The 24007-nt window shown below is 48.1% G+C and overlaps 2 protein-coding genes and 2 long non-coding RNA genes across 13 annotated transcripts in view; 2 read left to right on the top strand and 2 right to left on the bottom strand.

Annotated features, from left to right (window-relative positions):
- LOC128409524 (zinc finger protein 850-like) overlaps positions 1-3858 on the top strand; it is a 31517-nt gene extending 27659 nt beyond the window's left edge. For all 10 annotated transcript variants that reach the window (XM_053380048.1, XM_053380047.1, XM_053380043.1 and 7 more), the window contains one exon: positions 598-3858. In XM_053380048.1, the coding sequence (XP_053236023.1) occupies positions 598-3053 (2456 nt within the window). In that variant the 3' untranslated portion in view covers positions 3054-3858. The remainder of the gene's footprint in view (positions 1-597) is intronic.
- A 1943-nt stretch (positions 3859-5801) lies between these two features.
- Positions 5802-19504, top strand: LOC128409572 (uncharacterized). The gene is made up of 3 exons (XR_008329251.1): positions 5802-6000; positions 7360-7462; positions 18952-19504. It is a non-coding gene; the product is annotated as an uncharacterized LOC128409572 (long non-coding RNA).
- Positions 13414-15476, bottom strand: LOC128409570 (uncharacterized). Its single transcript, XR_008329249.1, has 2 exons — positions 13733-15476; positions 13414-13693 (listed from the first exon to the last, which is right to left on the bottom strand). It is a non-coding gene; the product is annotated as an uncharacterized LOC128409570 (long non-coding RNA).
- LOC128409558 (H-2 class II histocompatibility antigen, E-S beta chain-like) lies at positions 15656-23474 on the bottom strand. Its single transcript, XM_053380147.1, has 6 exons — positions 23343-23474; positions 21229-21498; positions 18390-18674; positions 18140-18250; positions 17121-17144; positions 15656-16099 (listed from the first exon to the last, which is right to left on the bottom strand). The coding sequence occupies exons 1-6, from the start codon at positions 23440-23442 to the stop codon at positions 16086-16088; spliced, it is 804 nt and encodes a 267-aa protein (XP_053236122.1). The 5' UTR covers positions 23443-23474; the 3' UTR covers positions 15656-16085.
- Between the last annotated feature and the right edge of the window lie 533 nt (positions 23475-24007).

The following is a 24007-nucleotide window of genomic DNA, read 5'->3' as shown; positions in this document are numbered from 1 at the left end:
AGGTAATAGCCCATGGATCCTCAGGATTTTTGCATTGGGTCACCCCAAATTCATCATCAGATCACATAGCATTTCCATGGCTACAGCCTGCACCAAAAAAATCACGCACCCACTGTTGCGTGGGGCTGCAATGGCACAAAAACGTGGTTACAAAGCATGGATCCACATGGATTCTCAGGATTTTTGCATTGGGCTACTCCAAACTCACCATCAAATCACATGTCTGTGGCCAAAACACGAACCACAAAAATCATACATCCACTGTTTCGTTCAGAAATTATTTTTTCTTGTATTCCTCCTCTAAAAACTAGGTGCGTCTTATGGTCAGGTGCGTCTTATGAAGCAAAAATACGTGTCCAAGAATGCTGTTCACTAAAGGACATGACCTCTGTAGAAAGATCTCACGTCTTCCGTTCTTCCTGTTTCACAAAAGTTCATTGTTGCTGTTGTTTAATAGTTTAGTAGTGTCTGACTCTTCGATTCGACTAAATGACTAAACAACAACAATGAACTTTTGTGAAACAGGAAGAACATTGTTTAATAATTGGGGACTCCGTTTCTTCCTGAGGATCTAATTAGATTCTCTCATCATTGTAGGTGGTGATGGATTGGAAATGAAGAATGGAGACCACAACAGAATCCACACAGTGGAGAAGCCATATCAAGATTGGGAGTGTGGAGAGAGCTCCAGTCAGAGCTCCCGTTCCCATCGAAGAAAGCACAGTGGGAAGAAAGGCTATCAGTGCTCAGAATGTGGGAAGAGCTTCAGTCACAGCGCCACTCTCACTTCTCATCAAAGAATTCATACAGGAGAGAAACCCTATAAGTGCTTGGAATGTGGGAAGACCTTCCGTCAGAGGACCAACCTAAAGACCCATCAAAGAATTCATACAGGAGAGAAACCATATCAGTGCTTGGAATGTGGAAAGAGCTTTAATACAAGCACAAATTTTCATCGACATCAAAGTATTCATCTTGGGGAGAAACCATTTAAATGCCAAGAGTGTGGAAAGAGCTTCAGTCGGAGTGCCCATCTCATGGGCCATCAAATTATTCATACAGGGAAGAAACCGTATCAATGTCTGGAATGTGGAAAGAGTTTCAGTCACAGCGCCACTCTCTCTTCCCATCAAAGAATTCATACAGGAGAGAAACCCTATAAGTGCTTAGAATGTGGAAAGAGCTTTAATACAAGCACAAACGTTCATCGACATCAAAGTATTCATCGTGGGGAGAAACCATTTAAATGCCAAGAGTGTGGAAAGAGCTTCAGTCAAAGTACTAAATTCACGGCCCATCAAAGAACTCACAGTGGGGAGAAACCCTATCGTTGCTTAGAATGTGGTAAGAGTTTCAGTGTAAGCACCTATCTCACTTCCCATCAAAGAATTCATACAGGGGAGAAACCCTATCAGTGCTTGGAATGTGGAAAGAGCTTCAGTCACAGGGCCCATCTCACCGTCCACCAAATAATTCATACAGGGGATAAACCATATCAGTGTTTAGAATGCAGAAAGAGCTTCAGTCAGAGGGCCCATCTCACAGCCCACCAAATAATTCACACAGGGGAGAAGCCCTATCAATGCTTGGAATGTGGAAAGAACTTTAGTCGGAAGGAGAGTCTCACTTCCCATCGAAGAATTCATACAGGGGAGAAACCGTATCAGTGCTTGGAATGCGGAAAGAAATTCCATCAGAAGGAAACTCTCAATTCCCATCAAAAAATTCATACCAAGGAGAAACCTTATCAGTGCTTTGAATGTGGAAAGAGCTTCAAGTTCAAGAGGAGTCTCACATCACATCAGAGAATTCATACGGGGGAGAAACCCTATCAGTGCTTGGAATGTGGACAGAGCTTCAGCCAGAAGGTAAGTCTCACTTCACATCAACTAATTCACAGTGGAGAGAAACCATTTCGATGCCCAGAGTGTGGAAAGAGCTTCACGCAGAGGACAGGTCTTATGCTCCATCAAAGAATTCATACAGGGCAAAAAACATTTCAATGCTTGGAATGTGGAAAGAGGTTCCGTCGGAACTCCCATCTCACTTCCCATCAAATAATTCATACAGGAGAGAAACCATTTAAATGTGAAGAATGCGGAAAGAGCTTCAGTCATAAGGTCAGTCTCACTTACCATCAGAGAGTTCATACAGGGGAGAAACCCTACCAGTGTTTGGAATGTGGAAAGAGCTTCAATCAGAGAGCCGGTCTCACTTCCCATCAAAAAATTCATACAGGGGAGAAACCACATCAGTGCTTGGAATGTGGGAAGAGCTTCAGTCATAGGGCCAATCTCACTTCTCATCAAATGATTCATACAGGGGAGAAACCATATCAGTGCTCAGAGTGTGGAAAGAGCTTCCGTCAGGGGGCAAAGCTCACTTACCATCAAATAATTCATACAGGAGAAAAACCATATGAGTGCTTGGAATGTGGACAGAGTTTCAGCCAGAAGGGAAGTCTCACTTACCATCAGAAAATTCATACAGGGGAGAAACCATATCAATGCTCGGAATGTGCAAAGAGTTTTAATAAAATCACAAACCTTCGTCAACATCAGAGAATTCACAGTGGGGAGAGACCCTATCAGTGCTCCGAATGTGGAAAGAGCTTCAGTCAGAGCTCCCATCTCACTTCCCATCAGATGATTCATACAGGGGAGAAACCCTATCAGTGCTCGGAATGTGGGAAAAGCTTCATTCAGAGCACCCAACTCACTTCCCATCAAAGAATTCATACAGGGGAGAAACCATATCAGTGCCTGGAATGTGGAAAAAGCTTCAGTTGGAAAGAAGGTCTCACTTCCCATCAAATAATTCACAGTGGGGAGATACCATTTCAATGCCAAGAGTGTGGAAAGAGCTTCACAAGGAGGGCAGGTCTCACTTTGCATCAAAGAATTCATACAGGGCAGAAACCCTATCAGTGCTTGGAATGCGGGAAGAGCTTCAGTCGGAAGGATAGTCTCAATTTACATGCAAGAACTCACACGGGGAGGAAACATTTTAATGCTAGAAATGTGGAAACAGCTTCACCTTCAACTGGAATCTAGCTCCCCACCAAACAATCCATACAAAGCATATCAGGGCTTAAAATGTAGGGAAGACTAATAAAGATCCATACTTCCATAAACACCACAGTGGGTAATTTGGGGAGAAAGTATTTCATTGCCAAGAACGTGGAAAGAGTTTAAGTCAGAGGGAAAATTTCAAACCCAATCAAAAAACTCACGGCAGGGCAAAGCTATATTAGTGCATGGAATGTGGATAGAGCTTTAGTAAAGGCACCTGTGTCACATCCCATCAATCAATTTACAGTGAATAGAAACATAGTAATGGGTGTGTATTATTTTAAGGGAGACTTTGATTTTTACAGGGGCAACAACTGGAACAATGCTCTTCTCATTCAGCAGCCCAGCACCAGATCTTGACTAGGGGCACATTTTTGTCAGTGTCTCGCATATATTCCCCAAGTAGGTGACCCTGTTCTGCTTTCTCCCCAGTGATAACAGAGACTAAGTCCAGCACAACAAATGAGGTACTTTTGAAACCATTCTGGGTGGCAGGGTCTCCAGCCAAGGCCTTGCGACCCGTTTCACATGAGGTCTTGTGTCCCACACATTGTTGGTTCTAACCTTGTGAAGTTTTGCTCTTCTCCAGATTTGAAAACCACTTCCTCCAATTAAACGTGATGGCAGTCTTGCTGCTGTAATCATTTATTGAAGTAATCTTCCAGAATCCTTTTCTAATAGCGTGTCCAGAAAGAGTTCTGCCTTCAACTGAACTTTTTTGTTTGTTGTTGTTTGTATATAAAAATTGCTTTTATTTTTTATCTATGTCATTTAAAATAATAATAATAATAATAATAATAATAATAATAATATCATTATTGTCATTGCCCCCTCTAGGGGACAACGAAATTACTTAAATTGTGATTCATATTAATGCTGTATTCTTAGTTTTAGATTTTATGATTTATGTGAAAATTGTTTTCCATTTGGTTGTGAACTTTTTGAGGTGTTTTATTTATTATGACTTTTGTTATGTTAGTAATTATCTAAATCTTGTCACCTTGAGCATTGTTTTAACTATGGAAAGGCGGCATACAAATAAAAAATGATGATGATGAATGTTAACTTTAAAAACCTGCTGTATCAATGTATGTATTTGAAACTAATATATTTTTTAGCCTTTTTACATGCCCACCCAGCATGATAAAAATGTCCCTTTGTGTTCTTGGCATTCCCAGCAAACATTTGAAACATCTTTATACATTCTGAAAAGTTTTCCAGGAGTTAAATTCGAGCAATACACCGTTTTATAAAAATTCTCTTTGAGATCGTAACAAAATGTAAATTTCACCCCTTAGTCCACATATGTTCCTTCTGTTCTATTTGTATAAGATCTGGATTTCAAGACCGTTGGGACCTGGTGAATCTTCTCTCTTTTGCACTGGGGTGCAGTCACTGGCGGAGGAAGTGGGGTTCGTGTCAGCAGGTCCTACTCGCATGTAGGCGTCTTCCAGAGACACATGCCTGACTGGCATGTTCTCTCCCTGCTGGTCGATTGTTTGGGAGATTTAAAACCTTTCTCCAGCCCGAACATCACAGCGACTGATACCTAGAGGCATCAGCACTTACAGAATCAGCAGAGTACTTAGACAGTCAGCATTCAGACTCAGTAGCACAGCATTTGGCTAAACTACACTTATTTACATTATACATACTCAGAGGATTCCGACTCAGCTCCCTTCTCTTTCTCATCAGACAGCAAAGAGAGAGAAACAAAGGGCAAACGCCCTACATCACAGAACACGGAATGCTGTCTCCATCACTTCCCACAATGTGGAATGGAAACGTACACCGTCATGTGATATAAACAATCCCATGACTGCATCTACCAAACTTTTAGAAGACATCTGAAGGCAGCCCTGTTTAGGGAAGCTTTTAATGTTTAATAGGTTATTGTATTTTAGTGTTCTGTTGGAAGCCCCCCAGAGTGGCTGGGGAAACCCAGCCCGATGGGCGGGGTATAAATAATAAATTATTATTATTATTAACAGAATCCTAACAGTGTGGGGAGTGTGGGCCACCCCAGGGGGGGTGATATTGCCGCCCCACCCCCCTGGGATGCTCACCATGGCAGTGCCCCCCTGGGATGCTTGCCACCCCACCCCTGTGGGCAGCGCCCTTTACCCCCCCCCCCAGGTGCACAGCAGCTAGCTCTGCCTCTGTGTGGACTGGGCAGAAAGGGGGTCCCAGGGCTGCAAGTGAAGGATGCATGGGGGTGGGGGCTGTTCAGCTCCTGCATGCAGGGAGGAGAACCCCAAGTCAGGGAGTCCTGCCCCCCATTCCTCTCTGCCAAGCCAGGGAGGGGTCGAGTTTCCAGGAGGTCTGCAGCTCTGCTCTTCCTTTGCATCCAGGCGCTGCTTCGTCTTTGGGGAGGGAGGGAGTGGGGGGGAGGGGCAGGCCTTCCTAAAGGAGCAGAGAGAAGCTTCAAAAGCGAGAGATATAAACAGAAATTACGCAGGATGAAAAGAAATCCTCCGATAAACGAGGGAGCCCAGGGAAGCTGCCGCCTGGTCTGCCAGGAATCGGCCTCCTTGGCGCCTAAAACTGAGGGGAAGGTCAGGTTTCGAAAGGCGGGAAGTTGGGAAAAGGCGGGAAAAGCCGTTTCCCTCAGAGCAGCAACCGCCGCCTTCCCGGCGGAGGGGCGGGGCCAGGTCTGTTTCGTCACGGGTCCTTGCCCCGCCCTCCCCCCACCTCCTCCTCGCCCCGCTTCTTGCTTTGAGAGAAGGCCCTGGGTCCCCCACAAGGAGCATGCGCAGCTCCTCGGATTCTCCTCTGCCCTCTGTGCGCTCGGCTCGCCAAGGGTTAACAGGAGGCGAGCTGGAATCCTAGAGAGGCCAGAAAGTGGGGAGGGGGGTCCCAGGTCCTCCAGAGCGGAAGCCCCTCCTTCGTCCTCTGCCAAGGCTGCCTCGGTGGCCCCTCCTGGGATCCAGTGAGTCTCCTCTCTCTTTCCCCTTAGGGCGCCCGGGGGAGAAGGGGGAGGGCCCTGGGCTGCAGGGGGAGGATACTCAAGGGGGGGGAGACCCCCAAGGCAGGGAGCATCCTCCTCCCTCCTCTCTGTTATAAACAAGGACCATAGGAAGAAAAAAGGTTCAACTAAATTGACCGATTTGTAGATCACAAAAATAACAGAATAAATTTGCTCACTGCATGAGTTCTTGGCTCAAGAACCGGTTAAAATACAAAAAGAGGAAACAGGATAGAACAGAGTTAATAGATTAACAGTCTGCATTGCAGTCAGGAGCCCTTGTGGTTGAGGTTAGATTAAGTGTAAGAGTCATTTTCCCCTCTTCTGTTACCATTGAAACAATATATAGTGTTGGTTTATTAATGAACTTGGGGGGGCGGGATTCAAAGCGAGGAGAATAATTTATGTTTAAATTTAAATGAACCAGATTGAGCCAAAGGCTGATGGGCTGTGTACGTGTTTGCATGTTTATTTTTTAATCATGGTGCTGTAATGTGCGTGTGCTTCGTTATGCAGAGACCACAAATGGGGGTGGAGCTCTGCAAATTCGAACAGGATCCTTCGGGTTTCTTGAGGTCGATGTGTGCCTTGTGGTTTTCTGTTGTTGTTGTTGTTGTTGTTGTTGTTGTTGTTGTTCTGGTTGTCATTCTTATAACCACTACTATGTTTATTACCCAGGGAGGGTTACAGCCATTTAAAATTCCATATTAAAAAGAGTTAAAAGAAACGACAGTCACTGAAATAGGTTAGGTCTCCCCCCCCAAAAAAAGTCCACATTTCCTGTTTGCCAGAATGGGCACACGGAGGAATGTGGCTCCAAACAGGGAGGACTTCCTGTCAAACCTGTGGGAGCCACTTCCTCCTGTGCGCGACCAGCTCTCTTGCTCTTGGCTCCTTCTCTCTTGCCTGTTGCTTGAGCGCCTGCTCACGTGCCTCATCCATAACAAAGTACGGTGGTACCTCGGGTTACAGACACGTCAGGTTACATACGCTTCAGTTACAGACCAGAAATATTACCTCGGGTTAAGAACTTTGTTTAAGGATGAGAACAGAAATCGCGTGGCGGTGGCAGCGGGAGACCCCATTAGCTAAAGTGGTACCTCAGGTTAAGAACAGTTTCAGGTTAAGAACGGACCTCCGGAATGAATTAAGTCCTTAACCCGAGGTACCACTGTATATAGGCCCATGTTGTAAGTCTGATATTTAGGACTAATCTATACTGGACAGTATAAAACGTCATAAATGTGTTATAAGCACGTGACACCAGAGGGTGCTGTAGAGCAATGTAAAATTGCATTGAGAGCTATGTAATGTTTTTTGTAGTGTTTTTACAATCTGTATAGATCCAGCCTTAGCTCAGACTTCTCTTCATTTTAATCTTCAAATGATCCTGTAACTACAACCAAAGCCTGAATATGAACTAACAGTGAGTAAACTTTATTCTTATTTTAGGAAGACTGTTTTGTGTTGTTATTATTAAAAGGGAAATAAAGAGGGGAAATACCAGGAAGAATCCATTCTGCATAAAGGGCATCCTGGTTTGCTTCATCAAAAAGCTGAAACCAGGTAATCAACAGCTTCCATGAGTAAGGAAGAATAATACAGTATCAGACTAATATATTCTCTCCTAAATTCATATGCACCCCCCCACACACACCTGCACAAGAAGCCCCCTCCCCTTTGTGACATGATCTCACCAAGGGGGAGAGGATGCATGGCTGAGCAGGGACCCTATTCCTGAGTGCCTTTAAAAAAAGTAATTCAAATATTTAAAGTCTTCATGGGACCCTGCCTGATTCTTTCAGATGGAGGTCACATCCCAGATATAATGGCACGCAGAAGTAACTGCCCTCGTCCTTCTTGAGATGAAAGTCATCCCATCAGAGCGATGGAAGCTGATTCAGTTTGAGAGCTGGATCTGAGAGAGGAGTCCCCTGCAGTGCAGACCACCCTGAGCGACAGGTAGGAAGCAGGTGGGGGTGGCACCGAGACCGACCTTGCCTGCTGCCCCCTCACCCATCTTTCTGGTAGATCCTGAAGGGGGCACACACCCCATTTTCTGACGGGTGCTCATGGGGTGTTTCCTACCCAGAGGGAATGCCCCAAGTTCATGTCTCGCATTTTAAAGGGTTTATTCCCACCAAAATGAAGGGATTAAAATGTTTCAAACAATTAAATAAAGAAATGTGTAAAAAAACAGCTTGACTCTCATGTTGAACTCCGGTATATATCACTGTCTCTTCCAAAGGGATTTCATGGATTAGTCTGGCATAAGTATGGTCCTCTCCTTCTGGGATGGGCAATAAGGCTCGATATATGGCCATTATATGCGTGTCAGTGAGACTCTTTAATACTTCGGGCCACCATCCCCCTGATCAGGGATATGTAACAAGAAGCGACACACAGAATTACCAATAATATTAGTCCTCCTACTGCGATGGCCGTTAAAAGGCCATGTAATCACCCAGATCCTGGGATCCAAGACCATATCCAATCCTAGGCAAAGGAGTTTCTTGGCACAATTTGGCCAACTGCGTTTTAAGAGTTCTGTTCATCCTTTCTGTCTTTCCGGAGCTCTGGGGGTGGTAAGCAGTGTGCAGTTTCCATTGTATCTGCACGACCTGGCACACTCCCTGTACCACTAAGGCGATAAAAGCTGGCCCATTGTCACTGCCGATACTTCTTGGCAGCCCAAATCGTGGGATGATTTCCATTAAGAGGCGCTTAACAACTTCTCGAGCTGTTTCAGTCCTCGTGGGATACGCTTCGACCCATCCTGTTAACGTATCCACAAAAACCAGCAAATAGCGGTAGCCTCTTGCCCTGGGCATCTCGTAAAGTCCACAATCAGATTTTCCATTGGCATCAGGCCAGTCTGCTGCACTCCTGGTGGGGGCCCTGTGCCCTGTCTAGGTTTATTCCTTGCGCATAGCAGACATGCTCCTGACACTGCCTCAGGCAGCTGAGATACCCTGGCAATGTAGAACTGCCTGCATAGGCTTTCCCACAGTGCTGTGGTTCCATAATGAGTGGACTCGTGGTACTGCTTCACAGCTTCTCTTCCTAGGGCCTCTGGGACAAAAACTCGCTGATCTGGTAATATGAACCATCCCTTTTGTGGATGCACTCTGGTTGCCCCTTCCGGGTAGGCCCACTCTTTCTCTCCTTCAGCATTGGGTTTCATTTCTTCCAAATTAATAAGTTGGTAGAAGTGAGGCTAGTACAGTCTCAGGCGGGGGTTCCTCAAGGGCTGCTGCCCTTGCTGCCTTATCTGCCCAATGGTTGCCTTTAGCTGTGTTAGTGGCTTTCCTACTGTGGCCACGGCAGTGCATTACAGCAATATTCTCCGGTGCCCACACAGCTTCTGGAAGGGTCTCTAGCTCTGCGCCATATTTAAGGGCCTTGCCTTTTGCTCCAATGAGTCCCTTCTCTTTCCACAGAGCTCCATGGACATGCATACTTAGAATCAGTATATATATTTGCCCGGCAAGCTGCTGACAACTGAAGGGCTCTGGTAGGTGCCACAATTTCTGCCTTTTGGGCCGAGGTTCCTACTGGTAAGGGTTTGGCCTCCACTGTCTCCTCGAGGGTCACTATGGTGTACCCTGCCTTCCTTTTCCCCTTGTAGATATAGCTGCTCTTGTCTGTGAAGTATTCCATGTCAGGGTTCTTTAAGGGTTCATCTTTCAGGTCAGGGCGACTAGAGTACACCTCACCTATTACTTGAAGGCAGTCGTGGGGCTCATAGTCCTCTGCCTCAGGGATGAGCAATAGGGTGGCAGGATTCAAGGTGTTTACAACTTGCAAATGCACCCGCAGGTTCTCACACAAAAGCCCTTGGTATTTTGCCATGCAATCATTGGACAACCAATAGCTCCCTTTGTATTCCATGAGAGTCAAGACAGCATGGGGCACATTCACATATATTTCTTGTCCGAAAGTGAACTTGTAAGCTTTCTTCACTAACAAGGCAGTGGCTGCTACTGCTCGTAAACATGGCGGCCATCCTTTAGCCACAGTCCAATTGTTTGGACAAGTAAGCCACGGGGCGCTTCCAACCTCCCATCCTCCTGCTGCCACCCCCCTTTGTTGATGGACATAGAGCTGAAAAGGCTTTTCAGGATTTGGCAGACCTAAGGCTGGGGCCTGCATTAATTTGCACTTCAATTCATTGAAGACTTTTCTGTGCTCGGAGCCCTACTCAAAGGGGTCTATTTCCTTTCCTTTAGTGTTCTCGTAAAGGGGGCAGGCAAGGTTGCTGAAGTCCAGAATCCAAATGCGACAGAATCCTGTAGCTCCCAAGAACCCACGGAGCTGCCTTTGGGTAGCAGGCTCTTTAATGATACAAATGGCCTCCTTCCGTTCAGGTCTTAGTGCCCTTTGTTGATGAGAGATATCAAATCCCAAATATCTCAACAGTCCTTTGGCATATTTGAGCCTTTTTGCGGGATACCTTGTACCCAGCCTCCCAAAGCGGGCGTAACAATTCATTGGTGCCCTCTTTAGAGGTCTGGTAATCACTGGCTGCCAGTATCAAATCATCTACATACTGAAGGAGCACCTTTTCCCCAGGTACTGATGAAAATTTAGCTAAGTCCTGAGCTAATGCTGTTCCAAGCAAAGTTGGGGAATTTTTTAACCCTTGTGGTAAGCGGGTCCATGTTAGCTGGCCCTTGGTCCTGGTGTGGGGATCTTCCCATTGAAAGGCAAAGATAGGTTGGCTTTGGGGTGCTAGCTGGCAGCAGAAAAAGGCATTCTTTAAGTCCAATACTGTGAACACAATTGCCTCTGCTGGTATTAATTGTAGGGTGTTATAGGGATTGGGAACATTTGGGTGTAAGGTTTCAATGGCCCTGTTCACTTCCCTAAGGTCTTGGACTGGATGATAATCATTAGTATTCAGTTTTCCAACTGGCAAAAGAGGCGTGTTCCAAAATGACTGACATCTTTTCAGTAGCCCGTATTTCAAGAGTCAATATTTATGTGGATTTGTATACCTTCAGCTGCTTGCCTGGGAATTGGGTATTGTTGAATTGCCACTGGTCTTGCACCTGGTTTCAAAGCTTCTACAATTGGGGCAATGTTCTTCACCATAGCCGCTGCCAACAATGCTGCCTTCCTCATCATCTCCTTCTCCTTTTCCTTCTTTACCTCAATTTCTCTGTTCACAAAAACTTTCTGGGCTATGGTCATAAGTTGCCCAAGATTCATTCCTTCAAATCCCTCTTGCTTCTGCAACTTCTTTCTAATGTCAGGGGCACTCTGAGCTACAAAGGCTGCATTAACCATCTGGCGGTTGGCCTGGTCCTCTGGGTGAAAAGGAGTGTAGACCCTGTATGCCTCCATTAGGTGTTCAAGAAATTCAGCTGGCATCTCCTCTGCCTTCTGGATCACCTCAGACACTCTAGTCATATTAGAAGGCTTTCGGGCGGCCCCCCCTTATACCCTTCGGTACCCTTTGCCTGTAAGTGCTCAGTGTTGCCTGCTGCTCATTCGGGTTTGGATTTTCAAGGGGGTATTGCTCATGGACCCATCTATCATGGTTCGGCTCTCCTAGTGGTACTGCTCCCCTCAAACTTTGCTCTGCTGCCGCATCTATCCTCCTCCGTTCCTCAGTGGTGAAGAGGGTCATTAAAAACTGCCTGCAATCCTGCCATGTAGGCAAGTGGGTTACCATGATGGATGCCAGGAGATCCTGCATTGCCTGGGGCTTCTCAGAAAAGGAACGGGTGTGAGTCTTCCAATTTAGCAGACCAGTGGCAGTAAACGGGACATACTGCATGGTAACTGAGCTTGGTGGCAGGGCCCCTGGTATGGGTTTACCTTGATTATCCATTGGCCTCGATTCCTGGGGTCCCAGAACTGCTCACAAGGGCATCATTGGAGCTAAATCCCCTTCTTCCTCCCTGGGTTTAGCAGAGCGCAACTTGTGCTTATATGGAAGGAGAGGACTCCGTTTGACTTCCTGCACCAGCTCACCTGTTGTCTTCCTAATCTTATCCAAGGTCTCCATTACTTTGTCTGGCATTAATTTCCCACTCTCAGGGGTCCCTGTTGGAGTGCCTCTGCCACTTGATGGTGGGTTGTGACCTATTCCTCTGGCCGCTCTCCCTCCTACGGCACCTAAAGTCTCTAGATCTGGAGGGGCTTTGGTTTCTCCTTCCTGAAGGACTTGTAATGGGCCTTGCAATGGGCCAGCCTGAGGAAAAGGTAGGGCTGGTGCTGGTAAGGTTCCAGGTTGTAGAAGTGGTGGAAGCTGGTTGCTGGGCGTTGGAGCTGGTGGTAGAGACGGGTTTCTGGGTGATGGAGCATAAGGAGTTGGGAAGAGAAAATCTTCCTCTGGAGGGCCTTGATTTATTATCTTAGTAGGCACTGGAGGTTTAGGCTTATCTATATTTCTCTGGGCCTCCTGTTTCAATGCCAGTATTTGACAGGCTTCTCCCATGCATTTCTTCATCTATGGTGAGTTCTTTATGCAGGCAATGTACCACTGGTCAATGTACGGGAATTGGTCTGGGTGGCCTCCCGGGTCTCTAGTCAGAGACCCACACCTGCCTGCACAATTCTACATCAAAACTGCCTTCTGATGGCCATTTTGGGACCTGGTTTGGCCAGTTTAGTTCACATTGCGTCCTCAGGGTCTCTGGGGTCAGTTTGACACCACAGTCCCCGGAGAAGGCTTTCTTGAAATTTTCAATCATGCATCCTAATGGCGTGTTTGCTGTTGAACAGCCCCCTCCCATTATTATGTCCCTTGTGAAGTGCCTTCACCAAACTCTCAAAGATACGCTTCCCTCTGTTCCTGACCAAGTGCGGTCACCCGACTTGGAACTGTGGTACATAAGAGGTCCACACTCAATGCCCCGGCACCCTGGTACCATCAATTCCTTTGGGGTCTTCAATCACTCACATTCATTCACTCTTCACTTCACCACACAGCTAATTTCCACACCGTTTCCTAAGCTCACCCAGGTTCCTCCACAAGGACTATTCCCTTTCCTTGGAAGTACTGGTGGCAGAGGCTGATTAAACCTCTCTTCACCCTTATGGAGGGTTCCCTATAACCTTAAAAACCCCTTCTTCCAACTTACCCTGCTGGCGCGCCTCCGTTCTAATTACTTTTGATTTCTCCGCACGGCCCGTTGCCACGGCAGGCAAGACGCAGTGCAGTGGAGCAATGTCTCCCTCCTTGGAGAAAGTGTCCAATGGCGCTTGGGGGAAAGCCGGTGGTCCAGCGACATTCCACCCCACCCAGTGGGCAAGGGCCTGGGGTCCCCGAGGCCCCTCTAGCCTGCTATCTGAGTCACGGCACCAGAATGTTGCGTGGTGACCTGGGAACCTTGTTCTGGGTGAACTCAAAGATCACAGATGCATCAGTTGGAGAAATAGAAAGTAAGTTTATTGCTGACAGCAATAGGCCCAGTGGAGTCTCCTCTCAAAGACTGGAGCCCGATCAACAGTTCCATGGGTTTATAGACCTTTTTTCCCGGCTATCTTTAGGCATTACATATTCATGTACTAGAGCAAAATTAAGCCAATAAGCTTAGACATCGCCCTTCCTTATGTCCTTATAAAGATCGCTTCTTTATTTCTGCAATAGCTCATTACGTTAGACATTTTCTCATATACTGTGTTATCAGCAAGCAAGCAAAAATCCCTTTTTGGCAAGCAAGCAACCCCCGCCTTGTTATCAGACATCCTATGTGGAAAGCACCCAACTTGGATATCTTGTTTCACAGGACAGCTGGTGACTATTACCATCTTGTGACTATGATGGATGTCTTCCCTGCAAACTGCAAATTCAGCTAAATGCATATGTTTTTGCTAGCGCAGCAATAATAAGGCCCAATGAAAGACACAGCATTTGGTTTCTTATAATTAGGCACTATAATCTAAGGCACAATGATACATTTATATACTTTCTTTAGGCAGCCTTGCCACAGTGCAACTCAGGGGAGATCATCCCAAGGCTGTGAAATCATGATTATGACAAAATAGATGGGTCTTTACAGAGCAATTAACCAATCGCCCACTATGAGGAGATAAAGGCATCAGGGCAGGGGAAGGAGGGGGCTGTCGCTTGAAATTGGACTCATACCGCCTGTTGAGGGGCAAGATGCAGGAAGAATGGGGGGATGTGCTTTTAATATACTTTAATATATTGTTATAGTTCCTGGCTGCTAATTATGAGCCCCGAGCCTCACAAAGGAAGGCGATAAGCCACAAAGGAAATGGGGACTCTGTGCCAGATGCAAATGGGTAGACCCCCCACCCTGAGCTCTGAGCTAGGGGGCAGAGACAAAAGAGTTTTGAGCTTTTGGGATTTCAGTTTGCTGTGGTGGAAAAGGGTTCAGTCTGTAAGTGGCAAGCTGGAGGGAGAGGATCAGAGCCATGGCTGGGGCCTTGCTAGAATCCAAGGCAGCTGTGGTCAGGGGAGAAGGATGAACCTATTGGGGTGTGAATGCTGTGAGCCCCTCCACTGTAAGATCAGGCTGTAGAGATGTGTAAAGAAACCATATGTCCTAAAGGCACCACAGTCTCCGCTGGGCCTCATTTCCAAAGGAAGCACAAACTCTGGGTAGGTGCCTGGACCCCTGCAAACTTACTCAGAGATTGGGGTGGAGTGTATCAATACAGTTGGCTAATTCCTATTTGGATCAGGAGGAAGAGGATGGGTCTCATTGGCTACAAGGAGGGAGGGAGACTTGGACTCTTGTCCAGAAGGAAGGTCCTTTTTGAAATTGAGGTTGAGGGTATGTTCTATCACATATGGTGGACTTGTAAAAGGGTAAAAGAGTACTGGGAAATAATTTATAATGAATTGAAAAAAATGTTTAAAGGTTCTTTTCAAAAAAACCCAAAACCAGAGCCCTTTTTGTTGGGGATAATTCAGACAGAAATTCCCAGGTGTCAAAAAAGGTTATTTATGTCTGCCACTACTGCGGCCCGTGTTTTGTCAGCCCAAAAATGGAAAACGAGTGAGGTCCCAACCAAAGATGAATGGCAACTTAAGCTGACGGAATATGCTCAGCTTTCAGATTTAACATATAGAATAAGAGAACAAGAAGAACATACGTTTAGAGAATGTCAGGGAACTGCCATCAGAACAGGGGCGGGAAACAGAGGGGCAGTTGTGTTACAGGGAGGCTCCGAAAATCTTGTGAAGCAGTTCCTCTTCCGGTGATGAGGAAAGCCCCATCTCCAGTGGGGAAGAGGTGAAAGGACCAGAGGATGCTGCTGGGAGCCTCAGCACCGCTCCTGGCAAAGCTGGCCAGGAGGGAAGCACGCCCCTTCCGTCACCCACCCTGCGCAGAAGTCTAAAGCACAAAGAGGGAAGGAAAAAGCTGGGCGTAACGAGACTTTTATGCTGGGGGAGGTCCAGGAAACAGGCACTCCCGGATTCTGCTAGCAACTGAGGCAGACTTGAACTGGGGTTCTGCACTGTAGTTTTTGCACCTAATAAAACCTGTAAAAGACAGGTCGGAGTCCTGCCGGGTTACTCGTGAGCAAACACCTTTGCCATCTGACAGAGAAGGTTGGAAAATGTTTATTGAATATATGGGGAGAAATTGTGTACACTTGCAGGGATTTATGGTATGTAAAATGAACCATGGAAAGAGAAGGGAAATCATTTATATTTTAAGATTGTTTACAGGCATATTCTAAAATGTAAAAAAGAAAAATTAATTGAAAAATATACCCCCGAAAAAGTGAGTCAAATTTTATGAGGCTCCCCATCAGGGCTTTAAGAACTAACATTCAGTCCTGACAGTCTGACTGGATCCATCGTTGCTTTAAGGCTCAGCTCAGGCTTCTCTGGGGAGATTCAGAGCACAGCGTCTCCAACATAGATGTGCAAATAAAGCTACGTCAGGCTAGGATAACTGCCAATCTGCCAAATGAAAGAGCAATGGAAACCCCAAGCGACACCCAGAAAAAGAAGTAATAAAAAGCAACCAACGAAAAGCTCCCATCCTCTGAGCATGGACAGAGGGCAACTGGCAGGAAGGAATTCTCCACACCCCAGGATCCCGAGGGAGCAGCAAAGTCTAACCAGCGAGTCCTGCAGGCAGAGAGAAAAGAGAGACAAGCCCATCACTGTGGGGAGCAAAGGGGGGGATGAATCCCTGGCAGGATTTGGGGGACCACTCAGCAGGGATTCTGCAGTTCCCATTGTGCCCTCTAACCATTGGCCATGCTGGCTGGGGGTGGTGGGAGTTGGAGTCCGCAGGGCCTGGAGGTTATGGGTCTGGCAGGGGAGGCTCTGAGGAGGGAGTCTTGGCTGGCTTAAGAAGTGGGAAAGAGGAGGTTCTGAAGAGGGGTGGGGAATCCCAGGACTCTGGCCCAGGAGGTGGCCCCCAGGACTCTCTCTCTTTGGCCCCTAAGACTCCTCCTGACCCTGCTTTGCACCCTTCTCAAGTGTTTCCGCCTCCCTGGGATGCTCCTTGAACTCTGAAGATGATGAAGAAGAAGAGTTTGGATTTGATACCCCGCTTTATCACTACCCGAAGGAGTCTCAGAGCGGCTCACATTCCCCTTTCCCTCCCCCACAACAAACACTCTGTGAGGTGAGTGGGGCTGAGAGACTTCAGAGAAGTGTGACTGGCCCAAGGTCACCCAGCAGCTGCAGGTGGAGAAGCGGAGACGCGAACCCGGTTCCCCAGATTACGAGTCCACCGCTCTTAACCACTACACCACTGAAGAACGGAGAGGGGTAGAAAGTAGTCTATTCTGGAAAGGGGATATTTGCATGTGTTGCTCCACCCACTTTGGGGTTAAAAAGGTTCCCCACCCTTGGGCTACGTGTCTTGGAAAGTGAGCAGGGGAACAAAGCCCTGGTCTCCTCACTTGGCCCCTGAAAGTGAGCTTTGCCTGACAGCCTCCCAGGTGGGGAATTCCCCTGCAGACCCACTTCCAGGAGATGAAATTAGAGCGTGTGTATATGGGGGGGGGATTTAAAACCAGAACCATCCCCCATCCCCAGCTGTATGAAAAGCAAGCAAGGGGGCCACCCTAAGCAGCCAGGAGAAGGGGGGAGGGAAGGAGGAGGTGGAGGGGGGAGGAGGAGGAGGGATGAAAGTTACCTGCAGGCTGGGGAACAGCTCTCCCTGGGAGGGAAAAAAGATAAGAGCAATACTTGGTCAGCATCAAATATCAACTGAAATAGATCCCCTGAGAAGGCACAACTAAGAACTGTTAGAACTGTTTCCCCACTCCCTCTGCAAAACAGAATATGAGGGGTTAAAGATTATTCGTTAAATGGAAATGAATATTTCTTTCCCAACAGAGAAAGGATGTTTTGCAATCTACTCTTCTCCCCATCCCCCAATGCCCCCCACAAACCGCTCCTCATTCCTTAGGCTGCATTTCTTAGCCTTGCCCAGTTATTAATTAATTCACGCAAAGTAATTCATGCAAATGAGGAAGAGGTCCAAGTGAGATGATGGGATCCTGGCTGTGGGTGTCTCAAAGGCCCTTTGCTCTGTGTGGCGAGAGAGCCTTGCCCTTACTGCTTTGAGCAGAGTTTTGATCAGGAAGAGAAGAAGAAGAAGAATTGGATTTGATTCCCGCTTTATCACTACCTTCAGGAGTCTCAAAGCGGCTAAAATTCTCCTTTCCCTTCCTCCACCAACACAAACGTTCTGTGAGGTGAGTGAGGCTGAGAGACTTCTGAGAAGAGTGACTAGCCCAAGGTCACCCAGCAGCTGCATGTGGAGGAGCAGGGAATCAAACCCGGTTCACCAGATTACGAGTCCACCGCTCTTAACCTCTACACCACACTGGCACTTCAGGGAAGACATGAGGACCTTAGAAGAACAGCCCTGAAAGTACAAAGGCTTTTAAATCCAGAAGAAGAGCTGTGTTTCTCCACGGTGTAAAAAAGATAGAAAGAGTCTCAGATAAGAGACAGTCAGAGATCCTGCAGGTGATTCTGGCCCGAGATCAGTTTGGACTAAATTCTGAGACACCAAGAGGGAACTCCGAGGAGTGCAGAAGGCACAGAACCCTCTCCAGAACCTCTGCCTAAGAAGAGGAGGGGGGCCTGGAGCCCAATCCAGCCCCACACCCAACCCTCCCTCTCCCCCTGGCACCCCACCTTCACCTTTCTTGTTCTTCAGGTAAAGGGCGAGTCCAGTGGCCCCAAAGACCAGCCCCAGCACAATCCCCACAATCCCCGTCCACATCTTGCTCCTGGCAGAGTCCGACTGTGGCTCTGAAGAAAGAAAAAGCCCAGAGTGAGGAAAGGCAGGCCTGGGATCAGCCCCCTGAGGGGGCAGCAACCCATCCAGCCCCCCAGGAATGCCCCCACTCCCTTGGGCAGGAGATGGGTCAGGGCTGGGAAGGCGTCCTACCCCATTTCACCGTGACGGGGCCTTCGAAGCTGGCGTGCTCCACCTGGCAGGTGTAGACGTCTCCACGTTCTGGCTTTGTCTCCAGCATCACCTCAATATGGAAGGTCCAGTCCCCGTTCCGGATGAGGTCCGTGGTCCACACTTTGGGCTCCTCCTTCCCGTTCCTGAACCACTTGATCTCGATCCCCGCAGGGAAGAAGCGGTTCACGGTGCAAATCAGCAGAGTGTTGTGTGGTGAAGATTCAACGTTGTTGTCTGTGGGGGTGATCTTCACCTGGGGCTGGACTGTGGGAGGGAGGCAAGGGAGATGGGGAAGGAAGGTCAGAGATTTAGGCAGGGAGGTGGGCAGTCCAGGGCCGTAGTTAAGCATCTGCTGAGCACCAGAGTGGTGCTAATCTGCAAAGGGAAGCAGGAAACCTGGAAAACGACCCTCCTTCCCCTTTCCCCTTCTCTGTTTTTGGAACTATGTGTGAAAGAGAAATCCTGGAGAAGGTTTCTCTCCACGCAAAGTTGAAATGGGAAAGTCTTATTTTTCTTTCTTCTTCTTTTGCTCCCCTTAAAGCCTCAGAGATGAATTAGAAGTGGTGAAGAGATCAGAACATCCCCTCCTGCCCTTTTGGGAACAGAAGCCCTTTGGAGTATTGCTTGCTTGTGTGTTCATTTTGTGCGTTTGTGTGTGTATTTGGATCTCTGGAAGACAACATACATGTTTACACCACGTGAACATATAGAGAGGGCACTGCTGCCTACAATCAGCTACAAAAACTGAGTCCTCTTTATACCGACAATAAAATACCTGCAATGAATGAAATGTGATTCTGGCATACGAAGCACTTTGTGTTTATCCCTTCCTGCAATTTGGAAGGAAAATGTAGCCAATCCACTTTAAATTCTTTAATTGCAATGGTTCAGCAGCCAGCATATTTTAAAGGAAACTTGTGGAGTATTTATTCTTTTATTTTATTCTTTAGAGCCTTAAACTGCCTTTACTACTCAGAAGTCCCATTGAATTCAATGGAGCTTTCTCTGAGATAACTGTGTAAAGATTCTGCAGTCTTATACTGCAATCTTCAGCATTTTTACTCAGAGGTATACGACTGAGTTCAGTAGGACTTACTCTCTGGTATGTGCCTGATCATTATCATAGTTTCCATTATTATTATTATTATTATTATTATTATTATTATTATTATTATTATTATTTACAGTCATAATATTTCTTAGAATTCCTCAAAAGATCTGCTCTCTGAAGAGATCTTCTTAAGGTTGAATGAAAGCCAGATACACACACAGACAATTTTACTATTTGGGAGACTTCTCCAGCCCTTTTTATGCCCTTTATGAACAAGTGTCAAGTTTTGTGCGTGTATGCAAATACACAAGGGGTGTGTGTGACAAAACTGGGTCTTTGCCTGGGTGACAGGAAGCCTAGTTTGGGCTCCCCCGGGACAGTCAGTCGATCCTACACTCCCAGCCCCCAACTTCCCACTCCCACCAGTGGGATCTCTGACCCCCCCATCTCCCCAAAGCCAGCCCAGTTTCCCCAGTGGTCAGGCTGGGCATTCCACAAACTGGGAACTTCTCCTCCCTGGGGGTCCTGGGATGCCCCTCCCCTTCCTAGGACACTTTCCATCCTTCTGTCTCATTTCCCAGTCCTGGGAATCTCAGGAGTTTGCCCTTCTTATTTTCCTGGCAAACAGGATGATCTTCAGAATTCACTGCACAGTATCCTTTTGATTTAGGGATGATCCCTGGAGAACGGGGGGGGGGGGCAGGGCTGGAGGGGAGCCTGGTAGCTGAAAATAGTAATGAGTGGGTGGGAAGGAAATGGACCATGTTTCTAATAATTATTATTTAATCCTGAAAGTATGTGATTTTGAGATTTTGTGGGGTTAATTTCTAACCCCCCCCATTAAACATCCTGATTCCCCAGAAACCTGGACATATGGCAGCCCAACCTGAATCCATGTCAGGTGTGCAAGAAACAACATGTTAAGGTGTCATAATAACTAACGCCGAAATAACATCATTTTGTAATTTAAAAATGGTCTGGGTTTCTGCTTGAAATGTGCTCTCTCTGTTCCCCCTGAAAGGCTGCTATGTCCTCCTTGCAGTCCCCCACTCTAATGTAGTGCAGCGTTGGACTGTGTCCTGGGTTCAAATCCCCCCTGGGCCTTGAGTCTCCTGGGTGTCCCTGGCCAGCCCCTCCCCTCAGCCTGGCCTCCCTCACAGGGTCGTTGTGGGGGTGGAGAGAGGAGAGGGAGAACCAGAGACAGCACAGGCAGTAAAGGAAGTTTAGGGAAGTTTTTTATCTTCTATTGTGCTTTTAATTCTGTTGGGAGCCACCCAGAGTGGCTGGGGAAACCCAGCTAGATGGATGGGGTATAAATAGATAAATAATAATAATAATAATAATAATAATAATAATAATAAATCATTACTTCTATTATTGTTGTTGTTGTTATTTGTTGTTGTTATTTATTAATTGTTGTTGTTGTTGTTGTTGTAAATACTGCAATTTTATGTTGCAAGCTGCCCAGAGACCTACAGGTATAGGGTGAGATGCGAATTTATTTAATAATAAATAAATAAATAAACTAAGAGAGACACCCTCCACATTGCAGTAGACGAAATGGGTTATGATGCTTCCAGGGACATAAACTCCAGCACCTGCCTCTGGAGTGGGGCGTCAGGAAAGGCCCCTTTATCTCTCTGAAAAGCGGGAGGGGAGGGGGCCGGGAGGGGAGAAAGTCCCGGGTCCACCCCACGCCCCCCCATTTTGGGTTCTTCCGGGGGGCCCGTTTCCCATGACGCCCCCCCTCTCCAATTCTGGACTCACCGCCCCGGGCCTGGGAGAAGGGATCCAAGATCCCGTAGTTGCGCCGGCAGAAGACATCCACGTAGGCCTTCTCGCGCCGCAGGGCGTCCTTGTCCTGGTTCCATGCCTTGGCGACGGGCTCCCCCAGTTCAGCCACAGCCACGAACTTCCCTCGGTCGCTGTCGAAGTAGGCGAGCTCCTGCCGGTCGAAGAAGTATCTATCTAGGTAGCGGATCCTCTGCGTCCCGTTGGAGAAGTGGCACTCGCCCTTCGACTGGTACAGGAAATGCTCTGGGGGGGGGAGGGGTGAGAATGAAATTGGGGGTGGAGACTTCCGGTTCCCGGTTGCCTTAAGGGCGCAGCTCCCACGGTCTGCCTCTCTCCCATTCTCTCTCTCTCCCATTCTCTCTCTCTCGTGTCACGTGATCTCATGGCGGGGGGGGGGGGAGCCTGAGCAGAGAGACTCCCCCCCCTTCACCTCCTCCCAAAGGAAAGGGAGAGAGCGATAGCAAAAGGCCCTTGGGGTGTGTGGAGGAATCGCCTCCAAGGCCCGAGACCCCACGGGCATAGCCAGGATTTATGTTGGGGGGGGACAGAACCGAGCTATCTGCTTTGTTTAATAAATTTATTTGGGGGGCAGCTGCTCCCTGCCCCTGATGGCTACGCCCATGCTTATCTCCCCCCTCCCCCTTTTATTGCCCTCCGGCTGGAAGAGGAAATGTTGGGGTGGGAGAGAGACCAGGAAAAGGGGGAGATGCCGAGGGGGGGGGGGAGACGCTTCTCTGCTCTGAAGGGGGTTCACTGACCCCTCCCACGAGACCCCACCTCCCGCTGCGGGAGACGCAGTTTCACTTTCGCTTTCCCTGCCACAGAGCAGGAAGCGACGTCTGTCTACGCAGGAGCCCATTTCAGCACCCAGAGGACCCCAAGGCGGGGGGGGGCGGGGGGGACTGGGAGGGGGGACCTGTCAGAGCAGGAAGCCATTTGCCCCAGTTTTGCTGCCGGCGTCACGGGCGTAGGCAGGGAGGAGCAGCTGCCCCCCCAAATCAATAAACATCAATAAAAATACATAGCAAACTGAGGTGTGTCCCCCCCAACAAGTCCTGCACAGCCAACAAAAATCCTGGCTATGCCCAGACCTAGGTTAGGAGCAGAAGAAAGGTACATTTATTTATGCGTTATGTGGAGTCCTTTATAGAGTTAATACTGTAATTGGTTATGAGATCTCCTGGAACTGATGGGAGGTAAATGGACTAATAATGATGAGGATGATTTTGAGAGGCAGGTGAAGAAGCGCTCAGGGCCAAATTCAGCTGCCCCCCCCCAAGTCCCCTAGGGCTGCCTGCCATCAGCTGTCCTGCAGGAAGACTATTTAATGTGTGAATATTGTGCTTTTGTTAAAATTCAATTGAATGTTACTTGTAAGCTGCTGGGGTAGGATTTTAATCCTGAAAGGCGGGATATGATTAATTGCAAGAAATAAATGCACTCTCTTTCCCAATCCCAGAAGCCTGAGCTGCTCTTTTCCAGTGGGGGGAGTGTTTCCTCTTCCCTCCTGCCCCTTTGCCCCCCCCCCGTGTCCTGGAAGAAGCAAAGATCCCCCGTGGGGAAGCAAGGATTCTTCAACATCAACTTCCCTGAACTAAACCATGTTCTTCAGATGTCTGATTATCATCTTCCGAAGTAACTACTCTAGTCCTAACTTAAAAACGGAAAGCGAAATGCTGGTGGTCAACAAAAGAGATTTAAAGATTCTCTCAAGGCAAATCTAACAAAATGTAGAATAAACACCGACAACTGGGAATCACTGTCCTGCAAGCGCTCCAAGTGGAGAACAGCCTTTACCAAAGACGTCATGGACTTTGAAGACACTCGAACTCAGGACGCAAGGGAGAAACGTGCTAAGAGGAAGGCACGCCTGGCAAACCCTCAAGGGATCAACTCCTGCCAGGAAACCAATGTCCCCACTGTGGAAGGACGTGGGGATCCAGAACTGGCCTCACAGTCACTTACGGACTGACTGCTAAGATCATGGAAGACCATCTAGGAGGGATCGTCAAAGGAGCCCCACCGATGGGGGTCCCGCTAAGCGGAGTTTCCCTTCCTTCTCCCCCCATTGCAGACTCTTGGCTCACCTGGAGGCGCCTCCACGCCCAGCCCCTCCGAAGCGGAGACCACCAGCATCCCCAGCAGGAGCCCCCCAAAGGCCAAAGGCGCAGCGCCGGAGCCCCCCATCCTTCTCTCTTCTTCGCCCCCCGAAGACTCCCAAATGGGACTTTCTCCGCTCAGTCCCGGGGAAAACTCCTGCAGGCCCCGCCCACTCCACCTCTCCGCCCCGCGAGCGTCCAATCCGCCTCCGAGGAGAGGCAGCGTCATCGGTCGCCAGGCAGGGAACTCCTGGAAAGAGCATTATCAGGGCTCTCTCTGCTCTCGCTCGATCTGCAAGTTCCTCTTTGCCTCCTCAGCTGCTTCTGATGTCTCCATTGTCGTTGCGTCGCGTGTGAATCAAGATCTTCCCCAGAAAACCTTGGGGGGGATATAAAGCTTAAGAGGAATCTGTCAGTTCCATCCAAAAGTTTACTCTGGCAGCAAAAAAGGAAATTTCAGTTTCAGGTGGGGAATAACTGTCTGCTGAGGGAGGGGGCTCCCCCTCTTCGCCCCCCAGCCTGCATCCCCAGGAGACCTGGCAGCCCCCCAATAAGGAGACCCCTCCCCCAAATAACCCCCCCTCCAGCCCCCAGCTCCCCTTTGCAAGAAACATCCCTGGTGCTGGTGTCTGAGGAGCCCCATGAAGAAACAC

The sequence above is a fragment of the Podarcis raffonei genome, chromosome 2 (genome assembly GCF_027172205.1).
Source record: "Podarcis raffonei isolate rPodRaf1 chromosome 2, rPodRaf1.pri, whole genome shotgun sequence".
NCBI lineage: Eukaryota > Metazoa > Chordata > Lepidosauria > Squamata > Lacertidae > Podarcis > Podarcis raffonei.
The sequence above is the reverse complement of the archived record's forward strand: the minus strand, read 5'-3'. Positions and strand labels throughout refer to the sequence as shown.

Coding starts and splice junctions, on each gene's coding strand:
- LOC128409558 (XM_053380147.1), bottom strand. CDS start 23,442: ATGGGGGGCTCCGGCGCTGCGCCTTTGGCCTTTGGGGGGCTCCTGCTG. Junction 21,499..23,342: donor GGGCGTGGAGGCGCCTCCAG/GTGAGCCAAGAG, acceptor TCCCCCCCCCAG/AGCATTTCCTGTACCAGTCG. Junction 18,251..18,389: donor CCCCGTCACGGTGAAATGGG/GTAGGACGCCTT, acceptor TTCTTTCTTCAG/AGCCACAGTCGGACTCTGCC.